The sequence below is a fragment of the Staurois parvus genome, unplaced genomic scaffold, assembly GCF_062004578.1.
Source record: "Staurois parvus isolate SC_StPar_1 unplaced genomic scaffold, SC_StPar_1.0 ptg001162l, whole genome shotgun sequence".
NCBI lineage: Eukaryota > Metazoa > Chordata > Amphibia > Anura > Ranidae > Staurois > Staurois parvus.
In genome coordinates, this window is record NW_028318958.1 from 1,981,931 (window position 1) to 2,006,445 (window position 24,515).

A 24,515-nucleotide genomic window follows, 5' to 3' on the forward strand; every position below is an offset into this window, starting at 1 on the left:
TGTCATGTCTGATGACCTTTGCTATGTCTGATCTGCTGAACTGGCACCTCTTCTCTGCCCTGTCCACCTCCTGTACCTGTCATGTCTGATGACCTTTGCTATGTCTGATCTCCTAAACTGTCACCTCTCTGCCCTGTCCACCTCCTGTACCTGTCATGTCTGATGACCTTTGCTATGTCTGATCTCCTAAACTGTCACCTCTCTGCCCTGTCCACCCCCCTATACCTGTCACGTCTGATGACCTTTGCTATGTCTGATCTCCTAAACTGTCACCTCTCTGCCCTGTCCACCTCCTATACCTGTCACGTCTGATGCCCTTTGCTATGTCTGATCTTCTAAACTGTCACCTCTCTGCCCTGTCCACCCCCCTATACCTGTCATGTCTGATGACCTTTGCTATGTCTGATCTCCTAAACTGTCACCTCTCTGCCCTGTCCACCCCCTGTACCTGTCACGTCTGATGACCTTTGCTATGTCTGATCTCCTAAACTGTCACCTCTCTGCCCTGTCCACCCCCCTATACCTGTCACGTCTGATGACCTTTGCTATGTCTGATCTCCTAAACTGTCACCTCTCTGCCCTGTCCACCTCCTATACCTGTCACGTCTGATGCCCTTTGCTATGTCTGATCTTCTAAACTGTCACCTCTCTGCCCTGTCCACCCCCCTATACCTGTCATGTTTGATGACCTTTGCTATATCTGATCTCCTAAGCTTTCCTTTGCCCTTTCCATCATTGGAGCAGGTGAGAGTTTCCTCTTCTAGGAGGTGTGAAGCCATCTCCAGTGTGATGAGTGCTGGGGGGTGGTCCCTAAAATGCTCATTTAATAAGAAGAGTGTGTTCTGTAGAAGAATGGCAAGTGAACACAGCAGCAGCAGTAGCAGCAGCAGCAGCAGCAGCATCAGCACCAGCAGCAGCATCAGGCAGGGATGTGACTCTCCAGCATGCTGCCTGCCTTCCAGCGCAGACTTAATCATCCAGCATCCCTTCTCCCAGCCAAACATGGAGATTAGAATTGCTTTTATCATCAGCTTCCCAGCAAAGATTCAATCATCCCTGGCAGGGGCAGCTCTTTAAAGTAGTTGCAGTGGGAGTGATGGGAGGTTAATCTGCTGGAGATCACTGCATGCTGCTCCTGTCTCCCTCCTTCACTTTTCCTGGACTGTCAGGACTGGAGAGCCTAGCTGCGGACCTTTGCCTTGCCTTGGGGGAGCTGAGCAGGAGAAGAGGCTGCCCCGGCTTGTGGCTGCTTTCCGGAATCCCGGGGGGGATGCAGTGATGGGCTAGGGGGGCGCCGGGCGAGCAAAGCATGAGGATGAAGCCTGGCTGGCAGCCCCTGCTCCGCTCATGATCGCACGGACATTGCAGCATGGGCACCGCTGACCAGTCCTTGCTGAGGATGCATCTCTCTGGCTGCTGTGGACTTTTCTTGCCCTTCTTCTCCATTCTCTCTGCCATGCTCCCGCAGACGTCCCAGCAAGTTCTAAGGATTGGTGAGTAGAAGCATGCCAGCTGCAAGCCAGAGCACCCCACTGAAAGCTATGGCATTATCTGTGCCCACTGATCACATAGTCCGGCAATAAAAAGGAAAAGTCAGGACAGATATATGACAGCTGACTTTTTTGTAGGTGCAAGTTCCGGGGCTTCTAGCATGACCTGGGATAAGCAGGGCAAATGATGGTTCTAAAGGCAATAGGAAATAGATGAAACCTTCAAAAATAAGTTGGCATTGGCAGCGGACTTGTAAGTGCAAGTTCCAGGGCTCCTATGCGTGACCTGGGAGAAGTAGGGAAAATGATGGTTCTAAAGGAAATGGGAAAGGGATGACACCTTAATAAATAAGGGATGAAACCTTCAAAAACAAGTTGGCATTGGCAGCTGACTTGTAAGTGCAAGTTCCAGGGCTCCTATGCGTGACCTGGGAGAAGTAGGGAAAATGATGGTTCTAAAGGAAATGGGAAAGGGATGACACCTTAATAAATAAGGGATGAATCCTTCAAAAACAAGTTGGCATTGGCAGCTGACTTTGCTTGTAAGTGCAAGTTCCAGGGCTCCTATGCATGATCTGGGATAAGCAGGGCAAATGATGGTTCTAAAGGAAATAGGAAATGGATGAAACCTTCAAAAATAAGCTGGCATTGGCAGCTGAGTTGTAAGTGCAAGTTCCAGGGCTCCTATGCATGACCTGGGATAAGCAGGGAAAATGATGGTTCTAAAGGAAATGGGAAAGGGATGACACCTTAATAAATAAGGGATGAAACCTTCAAAAACAAGTTGGCATTGGCAGATGACTTTGCTTTTAAGAGCAAGTTCCAGGGCTCCTATGCATGACCTGGGATAAACAGGGCAAATGATGGTTCTAAAGGAAATAGGAAATGGATGAAACCTTCAAAAATAAGTTGGCATCGGCAGCTGACTTTGCTTGTAAGTGTAAGTTCCAGAACTCCTATGCATAACCTGGGATAAGTAGGGCAAATGATGGTTCTAAAGGAGATAGGAAAGGGATGACACCTTAATAAATAAGGGATGAAACCTTCATAAATAAGTTGGCATGGGCAGCTGACTTTGCTTGTAAGTGCAAATTCCAGGGCTCCTATGCTTGACCTGGGATAAGCAGGGCATTTGATGATTGTAAAGGAAATAGGAAAGGGATGAAACCTGATGTAAATGTATAATATATATATGTAAAGTGCTGCATAAATCGGCAGCACTATATAAGTACCTGTAATAAGTAAGTAAAATAAAATAAAATAAAACCTTCATAAATAAGTTGGCATTGGCAGTTGACTTTGCTTGTAAGTGTAAGTTCCAGGGCTCCTATGCATGACCTGGGATAAGCAGGGCAAATGATGGTTCTAAAGGAAATAGGAAAGGGATGACACCTTAGTAAATAAGTTGACTTTGGCAGCTGACTTTGCTTTCAAGTGCAAGTTCCAGGGCTCCTATGCATGATCTGGGAAAAGCAGGGCATATGATGGTTCTAAAGGATAAAGGAAAAAGGAAAGAGATGAAACCTTCAAAAATAAGTTGACGTTGTTAGCAGATTTTGCTTGCAAGTACAAGTTCCAGGGCTCCTATGCATGACCTGGGATAAGCAGGGCATTTGATAGTTGTAAAGGAAAAAAAGGATAGGGTTGACACCTTCAAAAATAAGTTAGCATTGGCTGCTGACTTTATTTGTAGGTGCACGTTCCTGGGCTCTTATGCCTAAGCAGGGACAAGCAGGGCACCTGATGATTCTAAGGGAAAAAATGATGAAGACTATGCACATACAAAATAACTTAGCAATTGCAGCTTTATTTCTGTCCTGACAGGTGTCCTATAAGTACTTCTGAGTATTTATTTACAACCTGTAGCTCCCTAAAGAACTACACATACCAGTTGCTCTTTAAATACCAGTTGCATCTGTTTTAAAATCACTTTCATGTTTCTGTTGGATATTTTGGTTACAAAACATTTTTCTATATAGGTAAATAGGTTATGTATACTGATCCTCATAAGTGATTTTCTATATAAGAACATGAGTTATGTATAATGAAAGTGATTTCCTATATAGGTATAGATTGTGTATATTGATCCCCAAGTATGGTTTTCTATATAGGTATGGGTTGTGTATACTGATCCCCAAGTATGGTTTTCTATATAGGTATTGGTTGTGTATACTGATCCCCAAGTATGGTTTTCTATATAGGTATGGGTTGTGTATACTGATCCCCAAGTATGGTTTTCTATATAGGTATTGGTTGTGTATACTGATCCCCAAGTATGGTTTTCTATATAGGTATGGGTTGTGTATACTGATCCCCAAGTATGGTTTTCTATATAGGTATAGGTTGTGTATACTGATCCTCAAAAGTGATTTTATATATAAGTATGGATTGTGTATACTGATCACCAAGAGCTATTTTCTATATTTTTATATATGTTGTGTATAATGATCCCCCAAAATAATTTTATGTTGGTGTGGGTTGTGTATAATGATCCTCAATAGTTCTTTTCTATATACTTATATATATTGTGCATATTGATCCCCAAGAATTTTTTTATATGGGTATGGGTTGTGTACAATGACCTCCAAGAGTGATTGTTATATAGGTATGGGTTGTATATACTGATCTCCAATAGTGATGGTCTATATAGGTATGAGAGCTGTGTATACTGATCCCAAAAGTGATTTTCCATATAATTATATAGGTTATGTATACTGATGCCCAAGGGTGTTATTAACAATCACTATATATACACCTGGACTAAGGATGAATGAATTTAATGTTTGCCTATCGAATTTGAAAGCCTGCTGTTATAGTAGAATATATATGGAAAAAAGACAAAAGAACATGAAAATATAAAAATTCCATTTACTATGTTGAAAAGGGGAGGGTGGTTACAGTACGCTTGGTTAGTTCTGAATTCCAGGAATTTTTTTTCTTGACAACCTGTCACGGTCCCTGGAAGTAAGTGACAAGTGACAACTATACATTTTACATAGAAGAGTGGTGGCACCCAGTTAGCTCCTTGATTGAGGTGGGTGGCTTTGCATACGTGAAGCTGTGCAGCAACTTTCTAACAGCAACACATGGTACACGCTTAACCCTTTGAGATATGCAGGAACCAACAAGCCATTTTTTGATAAGGATTTTAAGTATGCTATGATAATGAAACAAACCCTTCAGATGTCTGGATACGTATAGACTGTGCTGGCATTGTATACATAGGACACATGTATGTAGTAGAGTATGTTGGTTTCAGTAGTGTTCTCTTCTTCTCGGTATAGATCTGCCCATCAGACAAAGCATCCCTGGTACCCTGGCTCATACAATACTCCTCCACTACAGAGAGGATGCTGATGTTGTGCTTAGATACCAATGAGAGAGGATGCAGATCGAGCAGAGCGATGGAACTGCCTGAACTTCCCTAAAACTGCACACATCACGCACACAATCAATGGTCTCAACACATAGCAGAAGCTTCATCTTCATGCTTCCTTGGGTCTGATTATGTTCAGAGACATTCTGGTTCCCACTGCCGTACTAGCTGCTGATTACAACCACTTATCTTCACGCACACCATGCCTAATACTTTGTATTCATCAGAGTTGATACAGCAAATAGAAACTATGTTGTACAGAAAGGCTTTATTTACTTAAAGGCAAAGGATAGAAGATTGTCAGCACAGTCTAGAACAACCATTTACAATCTTCTTAACACAGGGAAACTCTTGAATTGACTTTCTGGTCTCATGGAACCTCTGTAAATAATTTCAATATCTACAGCTTATGGTACTTTAGTGTGATGGTCATTGGGGAGAATCCCCCAACATTTAAGATCTTTGTTGCCAGGGAAGATTTCCCCCTTACATATAAGATCATTGTTGTCAAAGATTACTTACTTAATGCTCAAGGAACCTCTAGCAACATCTGGAGGAACCCTACAGTGCTACGGAATCCTTGTTGAGAAAAGCTGATTTAGGAGCATCTGTAAGGATGTTGCAGATTTGTTATTCAAATATCGATTTAAAGGAATACATAAAAATGTGCACAATTAAAACACTAGTTGTTTTGCTCACTTCAGGTGAATTCAATAAACAAATGACAAAGTTAAAGAGTCTTAACAGACCATGAACACTTTGAAGTGTCAGAATACAGCTGGTTTCCAGGCCACGTGCGCCTGTTGTGGCAGAGTAGCAGAGTGTGCGGTAGTGGGACACCCTGTCTGCATTGGCACAGCTAACGACAGCTTAAAGGGCAACTACAGTATTTTAAGTGTTTTTTTTAATTATGGAAAGAGTTCAATATTTAATTATTTTTATTAAAGAAAAGTTTTTAAGAGTTAGTTATTGAGGGTGGTTACAACGAGGGGTAACATGTCTCCAACGGCAGCTTGGACAAAACTTTACATCAATATAGAAGTGCGCACATAAAACATAGAAGAACATTTCCACAGCATGTCACCCAAGAGAGAGCAATCATTCTCTAAGAACTTGTTCACACTAGAGCGAGTTCAGATGTGACTTGAGTCACACAGAATCGCATGACAAGGGAAATCACTTTGTTTTCAATGGTGTCCAACTTTGCAAAAAGGTTCCTGTATTATGGAGCAATTCCAGTGTGATATTGGCCCCATTGAATATACAGGCCTTATCAAAGTTGCATTGAATTTGCATTACATAATCACACTGAAAGTCTGATCAAAATCATATCACAGAAGTGTTGTGAATCTAGGCTAAAAGAAGAAAGGGGAATGGGTTCAAGGAGGCAGAAGAGGGGGAGGTTCACGTGGGTACTCTAGGGACATTGATAGAACCAAACTTCAGATACTAGGGTGCGGCTAGCTATCTTGGAGAACAATATTTTTCTAATTAATTTCTAAAACATAAAAAAATAATAACACAGTCATCCAAATGAAGAGTATAGCTTACAACTTTTTGCCCATGTAAGTTGGACCATATAATTGACATTGAATCAAACATGAGTGAAATCTCCTCTGTCCATCTCCACTCCTGCTGAGAACCGCCAAGATGCTCTACTAGTCCATTCATGGCCTGGGGGGTCAGAGATTACATGAGAGTTTGTGGACCTGTTTACTAATGATGCCACAGCTCTATCAATGATAAAGCACATATATTGGATATCTATTAGATTTCTTGTTGATCAACAGATGATTCCACATTCTACTGAGTTGACTGAGAAGGTTAGGCGATAGGGTGGGTATGACCATGCTGTGTTTATGTAAAATATTATATATTTTTTATGTCTGTTAATATAGTTGTGCAGTTCATTATGTATTGACCTCAAGTTGTGTGCCCACTATGCAAATGATGACATGCTGAAAGTCACTATTTGTACAAGTACTCCAGTTCCAATGTGACATTGCTTGGACCCATAGGCAGCTCATTTAGGCATCTGGTGATCCAGTGCATTGGGGTATTTAGGTTTTGTGCTGCCCTAGACAACACAAAAATAGTCCGCCCTCACGGACACCGATTAACACCAACCCCCCCGCCCCTCTTCTGGAGAAAGCCTGACATTGACCAACAACACCCCTGCCCCCCACCTGAGAGAGCCTTCCACTACCCCCTTGGCCATAGACTGAAAGACATTTATCTTCATCTCCGCACATCCCTGGAAATGAGATTCAGGCTCTACATACACCATTAAGCAGCCTTTCTCGGATCCCACTTGGTTCCCATGGAGCACGTGGAGCACTTTCATCCCTTCTTCTGGAGGGAGGTGCTGCCCCCCTTAAAAATGCTGCCCTAGGCAAGTGCCTTGTTTGCCTTGTGGTAAATACGCCCCTGATCCAGTGTAGGATGGTGTTGAGGGAGCACCATTCCATTGCTACAGGAAAGTACAGGAACTGCAGGCAATATTTGGGAAACACAGCCTGTAAGAAATGTTTTTGTTAACAACTTAGTTGCGAATAAAAAAAAACAATACTGAGCAAACAAAATATAATAAATTGTAATGTGATAATAATACATTAAAAGTGTTGGTGGTGTTATTTACAATGAAAGGTTAGAAAAACCATGTTTTCAAAAATCACCTGGTCAGTCAAGTGGTAAATTATTTTATGCCTCTAGCCACTGTAACCCATAGCTACTAATCCAATGTCTACTTGTCTTCAATCTAGAGAAATCAAAAGAATAGAAATTTCATCTGATTGCTGTGGGTTAATGTCCTTTGCTCTTTGTTCTTGATCTTAAAAGACCAGTCCTCTCAAAACTCAGTAGTGTTGGTGGTTCTCTGACTCAGTCCATGACTTTTTATATGGGTTGGCTATCCCAAAAATAAGATCTCCCCAATCTACTTTCAAAGTCCATTTGGTGTTTTCCTGCTCACCTTTGTCTGCTTCATCTACTCCTGTTATATTCTCTATACCAGAAATTATCAACCAGGGTTCTAGAGCAGTGGTCTCCAAACTGTGGCCTGCGGCCCGGATGCAGCCCTTCGCTTGCCTTTATCTGTCCCTTGAGGCATTATATCTGCCACTGACACCAACAATAGGGCACTAATACTTCCACTGACACCAACAATGGGGCACTATTCCTCCAACTGACACCAACAAAGGGACACTATTCCTTCCACTGACACCAATAATGGTGCACTATTCCTCCTATTAACATCAACTATTTCTCCCTCCTAAGACCAAAGATGGTGCTTGTTTACTCCCACTGGGCACAGTTCGACCCTCCTAAAAGCCTGAGGGACAGTAAACTTTCCCTTTGTTTAAAAAGTTTGGAGACTGTTACTCTAGAGCAGTCTTTCTCAACCACTTTACCCCAGAGAAACCCTTAAAAAATAATTTGCTGGTCTCAGAGAACCATTGCTAAAACCAATTTATAAGGGTTTAATGGAAAGAATACCCTTACATTAGTGGTCAGTAAAAAGAATGCCCCCCTGTTATAGGTGATCAGAGAAGAATGCCCCCCCCCCTCCCCTTACAGTGGTATTGAGAATGCCTCCACAGAGATCTGAAAAGATCAATGTAATAGCGCTACCTTTATCAAATAACATAGGAATATGTAGGAATCATCAGATGGGAGGTCAACTAGCTGCAGCTTAAGGAAACCTCTAGCAACCTCTGGAGGAACCTTAGTGTTCCACAGAGCCCTGATTAAGAATATGTGCTCTAGAGGTAGCTAGGGGTCCCTTTAGCTGTGGCTGACTGACCACCCATCTGACCTGCCTGAATAATTCCAGGTCCACTGACACATGGCAGAGCCAGTGGCCTGAAACCAATAATCTTTTTAGCTGTTTTAAATAATAGCATTCTGACAACCACCGTAAAGGGGACATTATTCCTTCTGATCACCATGTAATAAGCATTTCCCACATGGAAGAAAAATATATTTGAAATATATTTTTAAAATATTCTCAAATATACTGACATATATTTGAAATACTAAAATTATATATATATATATATATATATATAAAATATATGTGGAAATGTGTTTTTTATATATTCTAAAATATATGAAAAATATTTTTAAAAATATATATTTTTTTAAATATATTCTTCAGAATTTTTTAAAAAATGACATATATTTGAAATACTAAAATTATATATATATAATATATGTGGAAATGCGTTTTTTATATATTCTAAAATATATGAAAAATATTTTTAAAAATATATATTTTTAAAATATATTCTTCAGAATTTTTTAACATATAAAAACGTTATTTTAACATATATTTTTAAATGCATTCCAAAAATGTAGATAAAATTTATTTTTAAAGACATGCAGTATATTTGAAAATGTATTTTTAAAAATATTTTTCATATATTTTGTAATAAAATTGCATTTCAACATACAGTATATATATATATATATATATATATATATATTTGTTTATTTATTGAAATATATTTTGAAATATATTGAATACGGCCACAATTGTAGTATTTCAAATATATGTCAATATATTTGGGAAGAGTATTTTTAAAATATATTTAAAATATAATTTTCTTCCATGTGGGTTTTGCCATTGACCTTTGCATAATTGGTTTTAGTAAGGGTTCTTTGACATCAGAAAACCATTTAAGGGGTTCCTCTAGGGTTAAAAGGTTGAGAAAGGCTGCTCTAAACATTAAAAAAAACTATTGGAAAGAGGGGACCATTCATAATAGCTATGGTAGAGGTGAAGATTCAGAAACTCAAGGCAGAGGTCTCTGCAACAGCTTATCCAAGAGGTAAAAGAGATTGTCGGTTGTGTTTTTCCTCCGTTATCTAACAAAAACCACAAAATATAACTTTGGGTGGACTGACCCTTTAATAGTGATGAAAGATTATGTGTTCATAAAAAGCCACTGAGAGGTCACAGACTAAATGTTAGTTGAACTAATACAACTTTGGTGTGACCTATTAACTGCTTATTTTGTCAGTTACTTACTACCGATGATTAACTGATCTAATTTATACCAACCAGACTGCTTATTTTTTACTGGACTGACTGCTTGTAAAATGCATGTCCTTGCTCATACAGGCATGTCAGACTGGAATCTATTACAATGTGTACAGACTGAAATGACATTGAGTGTGGCCCTATTACTTTGTGACAAGTGATATTAATTAAATGCATTGGTAATGAGGTTGCTATGACCCGTCCCTGAGGATGAGTTGAAGGTCATTTTGGGTGTGTTGTGCCTTTCTTGCTTATGCGAAGTTCATTGTGGGATAAATGGAAACTGACACTTTAGACTGAAAGGGGCACATTGCATGTTTTGACTGTGCTACTGCCCTAAGCTTTAAAATGAGAGAGAAAGCTCAAAGGAAATGTATAACCATTTGTACATATTATTATTATACAGAATTTTTAAAGTGCCAATAGTTCGCTCAGCGCTGTACATTACAAAGGGGGACAAACTTTAGTTACGTAAAGTGTTACTTAACCCACAACAGTAAAATCAGTCTGTATATGCAATTAAGCATGCTTGTTATACTCACTGTGGAACCTAAGGGGTGAATCCTCTGCACTGTGTAAAAAGGCTGTTTGATCCTGATTTCTCTGATCCTCCCCTTCTTCCAGCCTCCTCCTCTTATCTCCTGATAAGACATATCATGTAGAGTCACTCTACACATGCTCAGTTTGGTGTGTATTACTAGAGAGGGGATTTATTTCCTGGGAGAGTGCATGTGATCAGCACAGGGCCAATCAGCACTGTCCAGACAGAGGTCATGGGTTCTGCATCCTCCTAGAGCAGAATGAAAACTCATCCTACAAGCTTTAACATGTGCTCTGCTGGACACCGATAGAAGTCACAAGTCTGCTCTAACTGCTGATGAGAAAAGGTATTTAGCAGTTTATATTTACTAAAATAATTGCATTTCCATGTTCTGTGTACTGTGGGAGGCCAGATATTGTGAATTCAGGGTCCGGGGTTTGTAACACTTTAATATGGCCAGGCAAACATGTTTTACAAACAGAATAATATGAAATATTAATATATATATTTATTCCTAAATTAAGTTTTAATCTTCTTTCCTTGTTTTCCAGTTTCTCTTTACCTCTTGTTGAGAAAAAAAAGCCTATTGTGTATAGAGCTCAGTAGCTCAACGTAAAATGTGCACATAAAAGTGAATGATTCATAGCCCTGCCTCCTACTAGTATTCTGGAGAAACAGTTTTGCCAGAGGTTTCCATTAAAAATACAATTCCTGAAAGGGAACTTTAGAGAACTCTTAAAAGGGAATTTATTAAAAAGAAATTGCAGAGCTTTTTGTCCTGGGAGACTGTACGTACTGTGCAAATAGGATAACATTGAATGTTTTCGGCTAATTTCTCTCCAGGATGAACGTGTTAATATGAAAATGCCAATAATATGAAAATGGCTACTAGATTCTTTACTATTTACTTTACTCCAATTGCGCAACGGATCAAATTCAAAATCCTAACGCTGACATACAAAGCCGTCCACCACACTGCCCCGAACTACATCACTGACCTAATATCCAAGTACCGCCCAGCACGCACACTCCGCTCCTAACAAGACCTCCTTCTCTCTAGTTCCCTGGTCTCCTCCTCCCATGCCCACCTCCAGGACTTCTCCAGGGTGTCACCCATCCTCTGGAACTCCCTGCCCCAATCCATCAGATTATCACCTACTCTCCTCTCCTTTAGGCGCACCCTGAAAACCCATCTCTTCAGGGAAGCCTACCCCACCCCCTGCTAACTTGCCGACCTCCTCCACTCTTCCTACCTCTCCATCCCCCACAGCTATCTCCTCCTGTGCCACCATCCCTTCCCTCCTAGATTGTAAACTTGAAAGAGCAGGGCCCTCGATCCCCTCATGTTTTGCATTGTATTGGTATTGTTCCGTCACATGTTCTGTCCCCCTTTGTAATGTACAGCGCTGAGCGAACCATTGGCGCTTTATAAATACTGTATAATAATAATAATACTATGATCATCACCTCCATCTAGTGGCCATAATGGGGTATTGTCCTGATTCACACATTCGACTTGGAGAGAAAATAGCCTAACAACGTTCTCTTGAGGTAGATAGTCCTAATGGGTACAGATAGCGAGGACCCATACAGCAGCTTCAGGTTTCAAACTGCCAAAACCAGCTTTATTTTGTTTGCAGAATTATAGATAGTACAAGCAAATGTATGTACGGATACTCAAAGGACTTAATGGTTGAAATAGCACAGGTGTGCTAGATTTTGCTGCGATATGACGTTTTGGTGGGACACAGAGAATCAACAAATTTAAAAAAATTATAAAAAGAATTATAAAATAAAATTACTTCAAAGCCATTTTATATATTTATTACAGATATTTAAATGCCATTGACAATGTATGCAGCACTTTACATGCAGTCCATTCACATTATCATTTTATTTTCTCTTCTCTAATCTGTGTACATGTCCAGGGAACACAGTGACTAGAGATGGATGATTTTTGTTGGGCATCTTCTTCAAGCCCTGAATCTCCATCACAAAATTAAAGTCTAATGGACATTTTGAATGAGGTAAATATATTCCAAATAAAACAAAAGACAAGCAACTTCCAGTTTGTTTTCATTAGAAAGTGTGCAGAGCCTGACTACCAGCTTGCTGCAAAGAAGGTTGCTTGCTCTCTGTGCAGAAGCAGTGGTCTCTCTGCAGAGGTCCAACATGTTCCCTGTATACTCAATGCAAAAGCATGCCAATCAGCAAGCTCCCTGATGACTACTGTGCTATAAGTATGACTCTGAACTTGTATCAGGCTTACAAAAACCTATCTCTTAGCAAACTACAGTACATATACCTGCGATCAAACTGAATCTGAAAATCCTATATAACTTGGGTGTGAAAACTGGAGTTTAGATGGAGATGGAGTCTTCTTCTTTGTATTCCTCTGGATGCATTAAAGCCCAACATAACCTTACGTTTAACCCCTTAATTACTGAGAATGAAACAAATGTTAATGCCTGAACACAATTTTGCAACTTCGGCGTGTGTTAGTAAAATCGTACATATTATCACAACTTCTTCGATTTTTCTTGCTGTTACCACAACCTACCACCAAAGAACATGTATGCATGTATGTGGCCCCATGAAAAAAAAGCCTAGCTCAGAAGGGCCGCATAAAAGCATACTGACAACGGGAAGGGGTTAATACAGCTAAATACATTCCAGGCGTGTCAAAACGCAGGCTAAGCAAAGTCATACAATTTATTTCCATTAGAAAGAAGCCACGCCCAGAGTAGAAACATTTATCATTTGCCAGCGTACTGCAGAAAAGGAACCTTTCTCTCTGTGTGGAAGCAGTGGTCTCTCTGCATTGATCTGACATTCCCCCTACTAAGTCAGACCTATATCAGTAGGGAGCTTGCTGATTAGAGCGCTCTTGCTTTGACTCAGCAGGGCACATGGCAGACTTCTAGAGAGAGACCATTGCTTCTGCACAGAGTTCTTTGCAGCATGCTGGCAGGGAATGGGCTTTTCTACTCAAGCTGTGACTGCTTTCTAAATTGGAATACTTTGCACATCTTTTTTTATGTATTTGTAATCTAATTAGCTGATTTAATCTGCAAGTTTCAGCTTGAATTTTGTGATGGAGAACATTGAGAACTATGAGTCCCTCTGCTGTGGCGGCAGATGGGAATTGTAGATTTTTCAGTCATATTCACTTTCACAACATGGTCAGGAAGGTGTACTTCACTGGTAATGATGGGGGTTGTTGGGGGTTATCTGCAGATGACTATCATACCTTTCTCTTAAGGCTAGGTTCACATCTATCCAGGATGCGGTTTTTCCAGACTGTTTTGAGGGGCGTTGTGCGTTTTCAAACATGCATTTATTTTTTTTGATAATCAAAAAGTATGACAGTTCTGTTCATGTAGTGCGACTTTGATTCAACTTTGAAGTGAATTTACACTCTCTGGTACACAAGTCACATCAAAGTAGTGCAGGAACATTTATGTGACCAAAGTCACATGTTAGGGTTATGGAAAAGAGCTAGGGTTAGGGTTAAATATTAGGGTTGGGGTTAAATGTTAGGGCTAGGTTTAGGGTTAGAGTTAGTGTTCGGGTTAGAGGTAATAATCAGGGTTTAGAATTAGTGTTTCAACCCTTGCAGTTAACGCTAACCCTAATGATTACTTCTAACACTAACTCTAACCCTATTTCTAACCCTATCTCTGACCCTAATCCTAACTCTTACCCTAACCCTATCTCTAACCCTAACTCTGACCCTAACCCTAACTCTGACCCTAAGTCTATCTCTGACACTAACCCTATCTTTGACCCTATCTCTGACTCTAACCACAACTCTATCTCTGAGCCTAACCCTAACTCTATCTCTTATTCTAACTCTAATTCTATCTCTGACCCTAACTCTATCTCTGACCCTAACCATAACCCTATCTCTGACCCTAACTCTATCTCTAACCTTAACTTTACCTCTGACCCTAACTTTATGTTTAACTCTATCTGTAACCCTAACTCTATCTCTGACCCTATCCCTATCTCTGACCCTAACTCTATCTCTAACCCTAACTCTATCTCTAACCGTAACCCTATCTCTGACCCTAACTCTATCTCTGACCCTAACCATAACCCTATCTCTGACCCTAACTCTATCTCTAACCTTAACTTTACCTCTGACCCTAACTTTATGTTTAACTCTATCTGTAACCCTAACTCTATCTCTGACTCTAACCCTATCTCTGACCCTAACTCTATCTCTGACCCTAACTCTATCTCCAACCCTTACTCTATCTCTAACCCTAACTCTATCTCTGACCCTAACTATATCTCTAACCCTAACTCTACCTCTAACCCCAACCCTTTCTCTGACCCTAACCCCAGCTCTATCTCTAACCCTAACTCTATCTCTGACCCTATCCCTATCTCTGACCCTAACCCCAGCTTTATCACTAACCCTAACTCTATCTCTGACCCTAACCCTATCTCTGACCCTAATCCTAACTTTATCTCTTACCCTAACTCTATCTCTAACTCTATCTCTAATTCTATCTCTAACCCTAACTCTATCTCTGACCCTAACCCTAACTCTATCTCTGACCCCAACTCTATCTCTAACCCTAACTCTATCTCTGACCCTAACCCTAACTCTATCTTTGACCCTAACCCTATCTCTAACCCTAACTCTGTCTCTGAACCTAACCCTAACTCTATCTCTAACCCTAACTCTATCTCTGACCCTAACTCTAACCCTATCTCTGACACTAACTCTATCTTTGACCCTAACTCTATCTGTAACCCTAACTCTATCTTTGACCCTAACCCTATCTCTAACCCTAACTCTGTCTCTGAACCTAACTCTAACCCTATCTCTGACACTAACTCTATCTTTGACCCTAACTCTATCTGTAACCCTAACTCTATCTTTGACCCTAACCCTATCTCTGACCCTAACTTTATCTCTATCCCTAACTCTAACTCTATCTCTATCCCTAACTCTATCTCTGACCCTAACTCTATCTCTATCCCTAACTCTATCTCTGACCCTAACCCTAATTCTATCTCTAACCCTAACCCTATCTCTAAACCTAACTTTATCTCTAACCCTAACTCCATCTCTGACCCTAACTCTATCTCTATCCCTAACTTTATTTCTAACCCTAACTCTATCTCTGACCCTAACACTATCTATAATTCTAACTCTGACCCTAACTCTATCTCTGACACTAACTCTATGTTTGTCCCTAACCCTAACATTTAACCCTAACCCTAACATACACATTTGGTCGCATAAAGGTTCCTGCACTACTTTGATGCTACTTGAGTGCCAGAGAGTGTAAAGTTGCATCAAAGTCACACTACATGAATAGAACTATCATACTTTTCAATCAGCAAAAAAAAAAACACAAAACGCATAAAAAATTAGCATATTTGGTCTGGGTCCATTGAAGTCTATTACACGCAAAACACAAGCTGCTGCAGGAAAAAAAGTCCCTGACCCTTCCCAAAAAACACACCAGCTCAAAACTTGCAGATATGAACTAGATCCATAGGAAATCTTGTTAAATGGACTGTAGTGCGTGTCTGCAAACTAAAAAATGCACTGAAATCCGCATAAGTGTGAACCTAGGGTAAATCTGGTTCCAGTGCAGGGATTCCTGTACCCACTTTTTGCTTGCGGTTCAGAATTTGGATATTTCCGTTAGACCAATGGAGGTCTCTTGATCACGTACCCCGGTTCTGAATGAACCATCTTTCTGTGAATGACCACTTCTCCCTCTATTGAAATGTGTTTTTTTTTCCAGATCCACGAGTGATCCTCAGCCTGCTGGGTTGTAAAGTAGCTGTTTATATCTACTACTTTATTTTCCATTTATGTGCACTCTAAGCAAGGCGTAATTATATATCACAGCAGTGGAACAGATTGAAATGAAATGAGAAAGTGGTAAATTGGAAAGCGTAGGAAAGCAACAACTGGGAGAGAGATCAGAGGAAAAGATAGAATGTAAAATAAGGGAAGAGGACAAAGGAGAGTGAGATGATACATGCCACACACAAAAGAGATGTAAATGTTTTTCCAATGCCTTAAACCACTATCTTCTTTTGTGTTGTCCAATAAAAGCAAATTCCAGCCTACCCCTTTGTTTGAACTGAAATAAATGCAAATACAGTGGCATACCTATAATAGCGGGCATCTGTGGGCAATTATTATTTTTTTTAACCCCCGGCTCTAAAAATGGTTCGAAGCAACGACGCGGTGCGCGCAGCTTGCCATGCTGAATTGTAAGTGTGGGCAAATTGTGCTAACAATAGGGGCATAGTTAAATAAGACCTGAGCCTATACACAGCACACGTACACCACGGAGCTATAACCCACAAATAATGCTTCAACTACTTAACCCCCCGACCCAATTCTGACATTTCAATACTACATGTAAAATTCAGCATTTTTTAACTTGAAAATTACATAGAAACTCCAAACATTATATATTTATTTTATAGGTTATTTAAAACACTACAGAATAAAATGGTGGGTGTTGTTTTTTTTTTTTTTTTTATGTCACACGCTATTTGCACAGCAGTTTTTCAAATGAAATGTTTTAGAAAAAATACACTTTAATGATTTTTGGCGAACACAAACACAATAAAAAACCCAATTTTTGGTAAGGTATAAAAGATTATATTATGCTAAGTAAATAGATACCAAACATATAATAGAATATGATAGGTAGGCGCTACATTTACACAAAACAAATAAAACAAGTATAAGTGCAATAAATTATTATTATACAGTATTTATAAAGCGCCAATAGTTCGCTCAGCGCTGTACATTACAAAGGGGGACAGAACATGTGACGGAACAATACCAATACAATGCAAAACATGAGGGGATCGAGGGCCCTGCTCTTTCGAGCTTACAATCTAGGAGTGAGGGGATGGTGGCACAGGAGGAGATAGCTGTGGGGGATGGAGTGGTAGGAAGAGTGGAGGAGGTCGGCAAGTTAGCAGGGGGTGGGGTAGGCTTCCCTGAAGAGGTGGGTTTTCAGGGTGCGCCTAAAGGAGAGGAGAGTAGGTGATAATCTGATGGGTTGGGGCAGGGAGTTCCAGAGGATGGGTGACACCCTGGAGAAGTCCTCGAGGCGGGCATGGGAGGAGGAGACCAGGGAACTAGAGAGAAGGAGGTCTTGTGAGGAGCGGAGTGTGCGTGCTGGGCGGTACTTGGATATTAGGTCAGTGATGTCGTTCGGGGCAGTATGGTGGACAGCTTTGTACGTCAGTGTTAGGATTTTGAATTTGATCCGTTGCGCAATCGGAAGCCAGTGGAGGGATTGGCAGAGGGGAGTGGCGGAATAAATGAGGGATTAATATTGCAAAAAATTCCTGTATATAGTGCCTTAAATTTGGTGCATACCCCCCACGTGCATGGACCAAACCTGATATTTTTAGACAGATACAAGCCAGTTTTTCCAACTAATTACATATAAATGTGAAATGGTGAAAAAGTCAATAGATAAAATGACAATCTTTGCAACTTCTTATATGTGTCCCAAACCACAGTAGAGATAAGGTTGTGACTGTAATCTTCACCACGTGCTCACAGAAGTATAGTGTGGATTGCTCATTCACCAGATCCTTTGACCCCACTTACGGTGGTCAAATACGCCTTTGGTCTTATAGGGGACCACCCTTTCTCGGTGTTATCTCCATTACCCCCCTTCAGCAATTCATTAGTGATGGCCAAGTATCAGGGACCACAATTTGCCTCCAATATGATGCTTTATAGATATTCCTCCAACGGGAATGCAGCTGACCATTAAATGAATCAAACAAGTAAATTGCTCTCTAAGTGTAGTATTTTAATTAAGAAACAATGGTTACATAAAATACTATATTGCACTCACATGTAAAGGTGCCTATAGACAGGCAACAATGTTTCCAGCTTGTAAAATTCTAAAAATGGTCACCATGCACTTCAAGCCTCATTCTCACTCTGCTTGGATGTTCCCAGACCTGGAAGTGACGTTATGACGCTCCGACGTACGTTTTGCGCAGCGGCGTCTTCAGTGAGAGCCAATTCTGACATTTCAATACTACATATAAAATTCAGCATTTTTTAACTTGAAAATTACATAGAACCTCCAAACATTATATTATTATATATTATATTTATTTTACAGATTATTTAAAACCCTACAGAATAAAATGGTGGGTGTTGCTTTTTTTTGTCACGTTATTTGCACAGCAGTTTTTCAAATGCAAATATTTTGGAAAAAATACACTTTCATGATTTTTAGTGAACAAAAACACAATATAAAACCCAATTTTTGGTAAGGTATAAAAGATTATATTATGCTGAGTAAATAAATACCAAACATGTCTCACTTTAAAACTGCGCACACCCGTGGAGCGGTGACAGATTACAGTACATTAAATTATGCGCAAGCGACACTTTAAAGTTTTTATAGCATGTGTCAAACACAATCCAGCCCACCAGGCCATTTCATGTGGACCTGGCATCTCTCCTGTAGATGTTGCACCCCCAGGGCTGTGGATAAGGGGGTATCAACAGTCCTCCTGTACGGGGTCCAGGCCAGCAGGGGGGCCCAAGCAGCTGGGTGAATCAGATGTGGCCAGGGGGACAGTGGGGGAGCAATTACTGGAACCAATCCCTTGTACGACTCTCTCTTCAGCAGCTGAAAGCTGGCTTCTTCTCCTCTCCCTCCTGCTGGCTTTCAGCTGCTGCAGAGAGAGCCATACAGGGGATCTGTTCCAGCAATTGCACCCCGCCGCACAGATCACCCTCCCTGTGCACCATAAGTTTCCCCCTGCTGCACAGGCCCCCCTGTGTGTCCCCACCTCCACAGTTCTGCTGGCTTCCCTCCTCTCCTTTTCACCGACTGCTGTAAGCACACAATAGAATATTTCAGGATGGAGATTGGGGGATGGGTCCGGTAAATATGTCACATTTACCAGCCCCTTTTATTCCTGAATGAACACAATGAGTGATGGATACCAATCACTAATTTTGTTCATTCATAACAGAAGCATAGCAAACTGTGTTTTGTTTTGGGAGAGGATGGCCTGTCAGGTTGGCTGTGGTTTCTAACAGTAGGCCTGTGCAACCCCCTTGTCTCTGACAATCACCTTGTCTCAGCAATTAGCAGCAGAGAGGAGGACAGAATTCCTCCACCAGATCCTGCAGCTGACTCCAGCCCTCCTCTGGTCCTCTTCCAGACCCTGCACTTTCTGCTTCCCAGCTCTGCACTCAGCTTTTTCCAGGCAGCAGCACAAGTTAAAGGGGGGGGGGGATACACTGTGATGTAAGGGATGGGAGGGACTTGACATCTGATGTAAGGTGGGGTGCTTGAGAGCCAAGAGCATGAGAGCCGAGACTCTCTCGGCCCTTTTGCTCCACATTGGCTCAGATACAGTAGCAAGAGCCACTGGCTCCCACTGCTGTCAATCACAGCCAGTGAGGAGGGAGCAGGGGGTAGGGCCTAGCAAGCTTGGAAGCGAGTGACCCCATAAAAAATTGCTTGCTATGGGGGCACTCAGTGGTGGGAGGGGGGATTGGAGCCAGAAGCGCAGATGGGGGACCCACAAAGAGGAAGATTGGGGCTGTTCTGTGCAAAACCATTGTACAGGGCAGGTGAGTATCATATGTTTGCTATTTTCAATAAATAAAAAACAAAGTAAGCAATCACTTTAAAAAAGAACTTGAGGAGTAATGTACTTAGAGTGTGGTGGTTGGGAGTATTATATAGCCCAGCATACAGTAGTCAGGAGTATGAAATATAAAGCCCAGTGTACAAAGTGCAGTAATCAGATGTAATATAAAACCCAGTGTACAGAGTGCAGACGTCAGGAGTGCGAAATATAAAGCCCAGCGTACAGAGTGCAGACGTCAGGAGTGCGAAATATAAAGCCCAGCGTACAGAGTGCAGAAGTCAGGAGTGCGAAATATAAAGCCCAGCGTACAGAGTGCAGAAGTCAGGAGTGCGAAATATAAAGCCCAGCGTACAGAGTGCAGAAGTCAGGAGTGCGAAATATAAAGCCCAGAGTACAGAGTGCAGTAGTCAGAAGTATGAAATATAAAGCCCAAAGTACAGAGTGCAGTAGTCAGAAGTATGAAATATAAAGCTCATCGTACAGAGTGCAGTAGTCATGAGTATGAAATATAAAGCCCAGCGAACAAACTGTAGTGGTCAGGAGTATGAAATATAAAACCCAGGATACAGAGTACAGTAGTCATGAATATCAAGTATAAAGCTCAGCGTACAGAGTGCAGTAATCAGGAGTATGAAATCTAAAGCGCAGCATGCAGAGTGCAGTAGTCAGAAGTATGAAATATAAAGCTCATCATACAGAGTGCACTAGTCATGAGTATGAAATATAAAGCCCAGCGCACAAAGTGTAGTGGTCAGGAGTATGAAATATAAAACCCAGCGTACAGAGTGCAGTAGTCATGAGTATGAAATATAAAGCCCAGTGTACAGAGTGCAGTGGTCAGGAGTATGAAATGTAAAACCCAGCGTACAGAGTGCAGTAGTCAGAAGTACAAAATATAAAGCCCAGTGTACAGAGTGCAGAAGTGAGGAGTATGGAATATAAAGCCCAGCATACAGAGTGCAGTAGTGAGGAGTATGAAATATAAAGCCCAGCGCAGAGTGTAGTGGTCAAGAGTATGAAATATAAAGCCCAGCATCATGAGTATGAAATATAAAGCCCAGTGTACAGAATGCAGTAGTCAGTAGTAACCCATATACAGGCCAACATACAGAGTGCAGTGGTCAGAAGTATCCCAAATACAGCCCAGCATACAGAATGCAAGGGTCACATCTAAAGAAGATCGTACAGATAGTGTGTGTGTGTGTGTGTGCCAGATTGTATAGTGTTTGCCCAGTTTTTTGGAAGGTGTGGGAGTGGGCGTGGCCAAGTCACTACCTTTCTAGAAAGTGTCAACATTTTTTATATTATCATGTCCCATGGGCACCTATTTTAGTCCTGGAGTCTGTTTAAAAACTTTAAATTTTAAGGACGAATTAAGTTACTCATTTGTATATTATAAGTATAGCTAAACAAAAATCTAATACATTGCAATACATGATTTAGTTTATTAAAGCTAAATTAATTCAATTAAATAATTTAAACAAATATTGCTGAAAAATCAAATGCATTGCATGTTACTAGTCCTTAGATGTGGAAGTGAAATTAGTTTTCTTGTTACAGGTTTTTTTTTTACCTTTTTTTTCACCTATTGGTCCTGCTAATAACACCTCCCCTTCTCCTTTTCTCCATAACATAGTGGGAAGGTGTCCTTGAAGCTGGCCATATATGGATTGAAATTTGGCCGGTTCAGCAAGGAATGGGCGATGTTCGATCCATTTGCTCCCGCTCTAACATTTGACTTCTGGTAAACGGGTGTAGTACTTACTCCTAAAGGAGCCACTGAAAATGTGTCCAGATTCTTCCACAGTGGATTGCCCTGCACTCAGGCACACAAACATAGTCACTCGGTTCCTCAATAACCACTCTAGGGGTGTTGTTTTTTGTTGTTTTTATTTTTGGAGAAGTTGGGTAGGGTTGAGGGAACTGAGTGGGATACTCCAAAAACAGAAACTATGTACCCGTTGAGGACAGTGAACTCCTTTCTATACAGCTGAAGCAGTAGTCCTTGTATATAGCAAAGTAGTGGACTTGGCTTGTAGTAGAAACAGTTACATGCACAAAAGTTTCTTCCTTTAGAGCAGGGACCTTCAAACTTTCTAAACCAAGGGCCAGTTGAATGTCCTTGACTTTAGGAGGACAGGACTATAGCCAGTGGAAGTACAAAATGCCTCAGGCTTGTTTGGTCAGTGCAAGTAAAAAAAGTTACATAGCGCCTGTGGTCAGTAGGAGCAGGAATAGTGCCCCACCATTGGTGTTGGTAGAAAGAATATTGCCCTATTGTTGGTCTCAATGGAAGGAATAGTACTCCGTTGTTGGTCTTAATGGAAGGAATAGTGCCCAATCACTGGTGTCAGTGGAAGGAATAGTGCCCTATTGTTGATTTCAGTGGAAGGAATAGGGCCCTATTGTTGGTCTCAGTGGAAGGAATAGGGCCCTATTGTTGGTCTCAGTGGAAGGAATAGTACCCCGTTGTTGGTCTCAATGGAAGGAATAGTGCCTAACCGTTGGTGTCAGTGGAAGGGATAGTGCCCTATTGTTGGTCTCAATGGAAGGCATAGTAACCCGTTTTTGGTCTCAATGGAAGGAATAGTACCCAATCCTTGGTGTCAGTGGAAGGAATAGTGCCCTATTGTTGGTCTCAATGGAAAGAATAGTGCCCTGTTGTTGGTCTCAATAGAAGGAATAGTACCCAATCACTGGTGTCAGTGGAAGCAATAGTGCCCTATTGTTGGTGTCAGTGAAAGGAAGGAAGAATAATGGCTTGTACTAATGAGTAGGATAGTGCCCCAAGGACCGGAAAAAGGCAAGCAAAAGACTGCATCCGGCCCACAGTTTGGAGACCACTGCTTTACTGCTTTAGAGCAACAAGAGCAGAGTCCCTTCACAGAGACGGGGACATATTTACCACAAGGCAAACAAGGCACACTCCTAGGGCAGCAGTTTTCAGGGGGGCAGCACCTCCCCCCAGAAGAAGGGATAAAAGAAGGGGAACATGTGCCATGGGAACCAGGTGGGATCCAAAAGAGGCTGCGGGCTGCTTGATGGTGTATGTAGAGCCTGACTCTCGTTCATGGGGATGTCCGGAGCTGGGAAGATGAGGCTGTCCCGGGTGGGGGGGCAGGGTGTTGTTGGTCATCCGTGGGGGCGGGTGATTTTTGTATTGCTTAGGGCAGCACAAAACCTAAATACACTACTGCACAGAGAACTGGATAGACTAAGCTCTTCAGAATGCCTTCTGATTTTCCCTTTAAACAAACACACAGCTGACTCTCTAGAACAAGTGGGGTGAAAGCAACCCAAATGTCTCTAAGATCTCTCACAGCAGTCTGTACTCATAGAATGTCCATGGACAGCTGGTTGCCTCCTTCCAAGCGACATTTTCCTCAGTGATACCAGACTAGATCTTCTGCAGACAGCTCCTCAGTCAGCTCTCTTGTACATTCAGCATCCAAGCAAGCACATTGCACTGGAGGGCATTAGCCCTCCAGGCTGGACTGATCCTCAGCAGGAAGAGACCCAGAAGCCCAGTCTCTCAGAGTATTTGTGAAGTTACCCAGAAGTCTTCAGGGCCCTGTTCCCTGGGATTGGCCAGGGCTGCATAAATATTCATACTGCCATCTGCATAGCTCCACACCTATGTTCCAGAGAATTCTACAACTGTCTGGAAAACAGAGAGAGAGCTATCAGACTAGCAGCAGCTGAGAACACTGAATTGACCTAATTAACCAGCTGCATTGGTTACAGTGAGGCAGACTAAATTTACCAAAAACACACCCAGCTCCACTGAACACAGTGAGCCAGCACTAAGCCACCATTCACACCTGTGCGATTGGTCTTGTGATTTGACAGTTCAAAATCGCATGACAAGTTGCACCCTATATATGCCTGTAGAACCACTCAAATTGGTGCCACTCCGACTTGCACCAATTTTGAAAAAGGTTCCTGCACTATTTTTGGCGATTTCCTATGTGACTTGCATTGACATCTGTGCATGAAGTTGCACAGATGCCGGCAAGCTGCACATGAAATCGCACTGGCCGGCGGCTTTCAAATCACGCTACTTCACTTGAAATAGTGGGATTTCAAAGCTGCATTCAGTGTAAGCCCTAGTTCACACTGCTGCGACTTCAGGTGCAACATGCAATTTACAAATCGCACCTGAAGTTGCATTTAATATATTTCTATGACACTGCATTAATAGGTGCGATTTCAAGTAGTGCGATTTGAAAAATAATTCATGCATTACTCTTTCACCACTTGTGCGTTTTAAAGCTCCATGCACAGCAGCATTTTTTAAACCACTTGCAAACTGCGCTATAGCCATATGACAGCTACAGTGAGGTTGTCCAGTTCTGGGAGGGCGTCATATGACGTCCACCCAAAATGCGCCTCCTGTGCACCCCCGGCAGCGCACACACGGTGCTCTCTGTG

The 24,515-nt window shown here is 41.5% G+C and overlaps 1 protein-coding gene across 4 annotated transcripts in view; it reads left to right on the plus strand.

Moving 5' to 3' along the window:
• Positions 1 to 859: 859 nt before the first annotated feature.
• GRIK1 (glutamate ionotropic receptor kainate type subunit 1) overlaps positions 860 to 24,515 on the plus strand; it is a 574,449-nt gene continuing 550,793 nt past the window's right edge. For all 4 annotated transcript variants that reach the window (XM_089659510.1, XM_089659514.1, XM_089659511.1 and 1 more), the window contains exon 1: positions 860 to 1,493. In XM_089659510.1, coding sequence (XP_089515636.1) covers positions 1,370 to 1,493 — 124 coding nt within the window. In that variant the 5' untranslated portion in view covers positions 860 to 1,369. The remainder of the gene's footprint in view (positions 1,494 to 24,515) is intronic.